Here is a 7896-nt window from a genome sequence, read left to right on the forward strand (position 1 = left end):
CTTTTTAGCGAAATTTAAACACAGTGATAAAATACACAAAATTAAAATGTCATGATATTAGAATTTTAGTTTGGAGGACATAATTCACAAAAAAAAGTTATAGTAAAACTTTCTTGAGAAAGAAAACAATAGGTCAAATTATTGTCAAGAAAGGCTTTTTTGTAGTGTATACTAAGGTAGTTACACTAAGTGAACTTCACTTATACCCACTAAAATACCACGAGAACTAAAATTATTATTATTATTGCTTTAAATCATAGTCAAACTTCAAAAAACAACTGAACAATTACAGGCTGAATAAATTGTTGCAGCTGATGAAGCAGCTCTACTGCATGCACTACACCTGGTATGTACACTTGATGTAGCGGTGTCAGAAAGAACAGAAAGTATCTATAACCTGGAGTTGAACCAGTTTTCTTTGTTTTCTACATAAAGATTTCATCTTTTGATAGTTTTTTACTTTTATTTTGGTGTGTATCTCATGGTGGTTTTTTGAAATACTTTTAAATGGCAACATTTCAAATCCTTAAATACATCACACCTTATGAATGTCCCAGCAATCATAATTTATATAAAAATATCCACAAATCATCATTAGCTTCAATTATGTAACACAAGTCTTTTCCAAAGTGATGCCATTGAACGGTACACCATTATCAATATACATTATTTCATACACTGAGGTGAAGGTTAGAAGTTAAAACACAATATATATATAGAATATAGAATATTTTCAAACAAAACTTTCAGTAAAATAAAAAAAAAAAAAAAAATTAAAAATGCCACACCAAAATACATAATCCCAGTTATTACATTTGTAAAAAAAAAATGATTTCACCATTGATGTGAGAAAATCATTTCAGAAAGTGACATCTCACATTGAACAGGCATCATGATTTTCATCCTCAGAACAGACTATTAATCTAACATTTCTATTACAATTAGTATTCAAGTTTCACCCATGAATCGAGTAGTTGCTTATGACAATTTTCTCAGTCAGCTGGTATAAAAAGCCTCCGATTCGTATTAAGTAAATCAAGTAAAATGGAGAATGCTTTGTACATACATTCAATCTTGTCACAACAGTGCAAATATTAAATTTTACATAACAACAGCATGTTGTTCATTGAACAGTCACTTGCATAGAAACATTCACACACACACACACACACACTTCAGTTTCAGGTTCTGTGAGAAATGTGGAGAAAGTTCCAGAAACTGCAACAATTTCAGCACAACATTTGTTTCATATAACAAGTTTTTCTTCAGTGTTCACATAACGTACAGTGGCTCAGGGTACTGATCTAGGATCAGCTCCTTCCTGCCCATATAAATATATTCACCATTTTGGAAATGTAAAGGCTGGTCCTAAATCAGCGTTAAATTAAGCTTTAAATATGAGGTTTGTTCATCTTGTCGTGCCTGCTAGCATCTCTTCCGTGTCTTCGTGGTGCCTTTGAGGACTATGTAAGGAAGCCCAACGGACCATTTATTCCGTGGCCAGTACTGCAGGTCAGGTAGGGAATGTGGGATCTCCAGACTAGCGTCCAAGTAAGCAATCAAAGTGCTACCATAAGCGGTGGCCACCACAATCAGAATGTGCCTGAATGGAGGGGTAGAGGAAAAACAGTATCTGGATAAGCATGACAGTCCAAAAGTCTGTAAAATCTGATATAATAATAAAAATCCATATAAAATAAAAGTCAGAAAACCTTTTTCAATTTAACTGTTTATTGAACCTTTAATTTTTTTTACTCATTTAGTATGATATAGAGAATATAGAGCTCACACTAGAGAATGAAAAAAAAACACCTCGGTTTTATTCTGAGGTCGAAAAAAAATGCAATTTTGTGCAGTTGCTAAGATTTACAGTACATGGCCAAAAAGTATTATTATATCTTTATAAATGTATAGCAGACTAGGCCTACTTAAATGCATTTAAATATCAGTTGACACTCCAAATCTCCCAATAATATGTCTTAGTAAGATATTTAAATGCTTAGTTTTATGATAAGCTCTGTAGTTTTTATTGTGGAGGCAAAAATATAATGCAATACAATGCTGACTGAGAGATGCACACAAACAGGCCTGTGGTATAATATTTGATACATTTTAACATGATTTTATATATGTGTATATATTATATATGTGTATAATATATACACACACACATATATATATATATATATACAGTAGATAGGTAGATATAATTATACTAAAAGGCCTTTTAATTGGTAAAAGAGTATAAACTATCAGTCATCCGACAGAAGGCATATAGGACATTGAGTACAACAGTTTTTCAGTAAAGTAATGATCATGCTGATAATTTAGAGGTGTTAGAATTTTGCTTATCATAAATTATTTTGTAGTCTTCAGGGTTCAAATGTGCTCAACATTCAGTACAGCGGGATATCATGGCTCACTCACCAGATACCATGCAGATAACAGAAGTCCAGTTTCTGCCAGAAGCTGCAGCCAAAGCGATCGCTAATCCAGCAGGAGATAGCCAGAACCCACAGGCCAATGGATGCCCAGGCCAGACGCAGCACTCTCTCATCTGTGCAACTGTTGAGAAATAGTTCAGTTATTGAATGAGAGTGAAAACAAGCAAAACAGCAAAATGAAATAAAAACAGATCTTGTATAGTAGCATTAATAGCTTTAAAGTGGAAAAGTAGTGACTAAAACAACATCTGAAAAAGCCTGAAGCGACGAATGTACATCCTTTACCTCCTTAATTCCACAAACAGACAGTACAGGATATGGATGGCGAAGCAGTTGAGAGCGTAGGCATTGGCTGTAGGTTTGATAAAAGAGGACAGAGTGCTTATAACAGTGATGATCAGAACCATATGAGAAAACATTCTCCTGAAAAAGAACAAAACAGACAAAGAGAAACCAAACTTTAGGATTAAAAAAAAGCAGCCATTACTCCAGTCTGATATTATACTGCAAATACTGATTTGCTGGCCAAGAAACATTTCTTATTATTATCAATATTGAAAATAGTTTCTGTTTAATATTTGAGTGAAAACAGTGATTCATTTTTTCAAGATACTTTGATGACGAGAAAGTTCAAAAGAACCACATTTATTTAAAATATATTTAATGTAACATAATGAACTATCAATTGTTATAAAAAAAAATACTGACCTCCAACATTTTAAGCCACAAGACAGTAGACATCAACATTTTTATAAGTCTAAAACTTTGTTTCATCTAGATTTCAACCATTTTAAATATTAATATAAGGCTGGTTGGACCCCACTGAGAAATCTGTGGAAATCAATCATCTCTTCCACAGAGGGATCAGAATATCATGCTGCAAGTTAAACAGGGTTGCTGTTAAACTAAAGACTGTAAATGGATCCTTTTTTTGCTCCTATTTTTAGAACTAAAGTCACATTGTTTTAAAGGAGGAAGACAAGTTCATGCCATTACATAGAAACAGACTATACACGGTATGAAAAATATGAATTTGCTACCTGTCCTTAATAAAAGAGGGGAAGTGTCTGCGTGGGAACCACAGGGAGTAGCCAATAGCCAAAACCCACAGGATTGACAGCTCATCCAGCATCTGGCCCATAAAACTCAGAGTCATGTGAAAATACAAGGAGAAGAGACCTGAAGAGAGAGAAACAGACCATGGAGTGAGAAAGCCGATTAATTGAAGAAACAGCATAAGCGGTTTAAGCAAAACATGCTTTTTGCATGTTTTTCCAATTTTGCTTTGCTTTCGAACATTTATCAACATTGTCAGCTTATTCAGTGATTCAGTGCAAGACTGACTGCATATCAGTTTTGACAAATACAGATTTTGTTTATTATTATTTTGATTATTATTAAAAGTGCAATTATAATTTTTTTTGTTAGTCTACTGACTTGCAAGTATTTTATGAAAGTTATAAAGCCTTTTGTAGCTTGTATAAACACTTGTTCGCTCATTTTCCCCACTAACAGACAAAAACTCAAGCTGACATTTCTTTCATTGATTTATTTGAATAAAATATTATGAATCCAGTCGATTTCAATTAGCTGGCTATAGTACAGTGCTGCCCTCTGCTGGATTGTTAATGCCACAACCCCTTAGAGACAGAGCTGTTACACTTACCTACAAAGACCATCATGATCCAGACCAGGTGCACAGCCAGGTTTCTTTCTTTGGCATATGGGTGTAGCAGGTAAAGCATTATGGGTGAGATCACAAAGAATATGAAACTGCTCATCTGAAATGGGGAAAAATGCATGTTAGTGAATCAGACACACTCAAACTCAAATAATATCCCATGATGCCTCTAAACATGGGTTTTGTAGCTGTCACATTGACACAATTAATTTGTTACTAGGGTAGGACCATAAATAAAAACTGAATGGGCTGTACTGTGTTGTATTCATTCTCTGCTGAGTACATGGATAGGTGTAACATTGTGCCTGAGTCACTGTAGATGTGCCATTAGTGTGGGTGTAGTTTCTGGATGAAACTATTATGGTATGGAGACTGCAACAATTAGCCTAGTGTAGTTAACATTTAACAATGTCCTGAATAGGACTCCTCTAGTGTTAAGGGTTGGATTGAGAATGATTCACAGTGACTAGAGTGTGAAAGGGATTTGCGGCTCATCTGTTATGTTCATACCGTGTTGAAATATTCCACAACATTCTCTGAATGTTTATAGTTGTCCTCACACCAGTCCACTTCAGAGCTCTCGTAGGCAAACACACCTGTCATTTTGTTAAAGGATGGGAATGACGGGATCCCTGAGAGAAAGAGAGATTGTTCTATAAATCGCTGTAATGACACGTCAAAAACTCTGTGGATTACATATGTGTGATAAAGAACAAAACATTTGCCATGGTGCTAAACCTTGTTGTCTTTACAGGGAGGAGTGTTCCAGACTCTATTGTGAAAGAATAGAGCTATTAAACAAAAGGTAGATCTCTGTCTTTCTGGAGGCTCTAGTAGATTGATTTGTAGCATGCAAATTTTATTAAAGGGGACATATCATGAAAATCTGAATTTTTCCATGTTCAAGTGCTATAATCAGGTCCCCGGTGCATCTACCAACCCAGTAACTTTGTTTTGGTAAGCCTTTCTCTACAAGCATGTGAAAAACGAGCTGCTCAGATTTCGCTCCCCTAGTGATGTAGGAAGGGGATTATATTATAATATCAGCGCCTCTTAATCTGCACGTTTCCACCCATGGTGCTGCTGTTACTTAATATACAGATCTAATAAAAACATGTGATTTCTTTCACAGCTGTTTACTTTCACAGACATAACCAACTGTGGTTTTGTAACGTATGTGTGTTTTAAACATAAACCTGTGTGTATTTAACAGTTAAAGTGCAATAAGACATGAAAGAGAACTTAGTGTACTGCTCACATGCTGTGTGACAGCCGCTTCCTGTGTGCGTGCTTCAGATGCGTGCGCTCAGAAAACCATATATCAGAAGTTCAAACTGATATGGCTTTAAAACGCATGATTTCAGTGCAAGATAATCAAAACCAAAAAGTTTTTGGCAGAGTATTTGAGGTATGAGCTGTAAATGCACAGCCCTATTCTGGGGAGCAGAAACTCATTTGCATTTAAAGATACAGACAAGAAAACAGCCTGTTTCTGCTTCCACTCAAAATAGGCATTTTCAAAATTATATATTAATTATCTGTGGGATATTTTGAGCTTAAACTTCACAGACACATTCTGGGGACACTTGAGACATACACTACATTTTGTAAAAAGAGGCATATTAAGCTCCCTTTAAAGTATAAGAGAACATTCACAGAGAAAGTGTTTTTGCATTCCACTATGCTGGTTTTTAAATGTAAACACGCAGTAAATGGACAGAACACATTTTTGCATTCTAATGTTTGACCATTGCACTCGGGTCTTTTGCAGTATTTTGTGCATCACAGCCTTCTAAAAATGCTGCGATCAAGATAAAATCACTGCAAGATGCTGAAAAAAAAGACCAGAATCACACACGTACGTTTAGATAGAGTGTTTATAAACTATCACATAGAAAAGTATTACAGTGGAATGTAAAAATACATTCTGTGCAAATGACCCCTTGAACTGTTTTGTTCCATATATCTCAACTTTTTGCAGCCTCTTGGGCAACACAGCATTCTAAAAATGCAGCGCTCAAGTTACAATAAGTCCAACTTTTAAAAACGCATCTCAACGCCTTACATTTTTTGTTATTTTTGCCATAAGTCTCATGTTTTTTAATGCAAAAACGAATTCAGTGTGAACCGGTCCTACATTGAACTGTTTCGGTCGAAACTGCTTTTAATGATTCAGTGACTCGTTCACATCACACAAAATGAATCTTTTAGTGAACAGATCAAAAAATTCGATTCAGTTGGATAATTCAAAATCTGTGCTATTCTAAGATAAACTGAAAATGACAGGTTTCTCTTGCCTAAGCAAGTTTTGCATGCAAAATTATTTCCAGTGACACTACAACTCGCAGTTATTGTTGCCATTTTAAACACCAGGTGACCTTTTCAGAGTTCACAAGGTTTTCAGTTAGCCAGTATGTCATAGGTATACTACAGTCATTTATCATCATACAACCACATTTAACCACTGGATCTGTGGTCTTGTACGTATCACCATTGCCTCGCAGAACACGGATCATTCACCCGGGAAAAGTCAATCCTCTGGAGAATAAATTTATTGGCAGGGGAATACAGCACAGAATTACAGAGAAAGCAAACAAACACTACAATAACCGAAACGCGTATGACTAGACATGCATATCTTATATAAACTCTATAAAGTACCAAACGATCTTAAAAAAAAAAAGAAGTAATAGCCTATCGCTTACCTCTCAAAAGCGCATCCACAGCCGCGAGCTCGATGTGTCAGGTTTAAGTAGGGGTGAGATGTCCCAGATCCTATTACTCGGGTCTCGCGTTGTGACATCACCTGTAGGGTTCAGCTGAAACCCAGCGAACAGTAGCATTGCTCATTGTGCCATTGTATAGTGAAGCTGTCAGCTCGCTATGCGGACAGCCCTGAAACGCACCGTTTTCCATGAGAACGGCAGCCACGCGCCCGCCCCCGGCACGAGCTGCAGCACAGGTTTAACGAACTGAGGTCAAGTTTACCTGCAACTCACCTGTCGAATATTTGACGCCCATTCAACTCATTAACCGCAAAAATACTTACAGTTTCAGCATTTAATGCCTTTACCAAAACTGAACTTCGTTAAAACGAAAAAGGTGGCCTCATACCCCCTTAGAGAAATTTACCATGGTAACTGTAGTTCATGGCACAGTTGCTCTCAGGTTACCACACTTGTTACTTTATTTATTTATTTGCTTTCGTGCAAGTTTGAAGTATTGTACTTAAGTACCCTTATTTCGCTTATTTAGAGGCAGTACTTTTTTTTTTATTCATTTTTTACGTTTTTATTTTCTCCACAGTTTACCCCACCAAGTGGCAGTATATAAATATTTAGCTCTATAAAGGTTGGCTTACATTGTCTATTGGCATTTGCGTGTTAATAAATATGACTATAGTTTTTTTTTTTAGGTTTTTTTTTTTAGTTTTTTTAAGTATAATTGTTAAATATGTGCCAGTGGATTTGATAAACTTGATTAAAAACAATCATACAATGGTAATTTTCTCTGCTGTCATCTGATGTTAAAAAAGAAAAGAAACAACATGACTTGTGTAGGCTCAAGCTGTTCAACTAGATTCGATATTTATCATTTTAAAGCAGTAATAGGTATTCTGGTACTTGTTATTACAGTAAATTTATGTTGTCCTCTATCCTGTAGAAATATCCTGAAAGAAACAACAGGAACATATAGATGAAACTGCTGCAGTTAGCCCTCATAAACATGAAGATCACATGCAGATGTCCAGGCTTAAATCTTTATTTGTTT

At 35.6% G+C, this 7896-nt stretch overlaps 1 protein-coding gene across 1 annotated transcript; it reads right to left on the bottom strand.

Annotated features, from left to right (window-relative positions):
* Positions 1-763: 763 nt before the first annotated feature.
* On the bottom strand, positions 764-7806 carry acer1 (alkaline ceramidase 1). Its single transcript, XM_042762055.1, has 7 exons — positions 6831-7806; positions 4636-4757; positions 4111-4225; positions 3485-3623; positions 2730-2867; positions 2428-2565; positions 764-1603 (listed from the first exon to the last, which is right to left on the bottom strand). The coding sequence occupies exons 2-7, from the start codon at positions 4726-4728 to the stop codon at positions 1426-1428; spliced, it is 801 nt and encodes a 266-aa protein (XP_042617989.1). The 5' UTR covers positions 4729-4757; positions 6831-7806; the 3' UTR covers positions 764-1425.
* Positions 7807-7896: the final 90 nt, after the last annotated feature.

This window comes from Cyprinus carpio, chromosome A8 (assembly GCF_018340385.1).
Source record: "Cyprinus carpio isolate SPL01 chromosome A8, ASM1834038v1, whole genome shotgun sequence".
NCBI classification, from domain to species: Eukaryota; Metazoa; Chordata; class Actinopteri; order Cypriniformes; family Cyprinidae; genus Cyprinus; species Cyprinus carpio.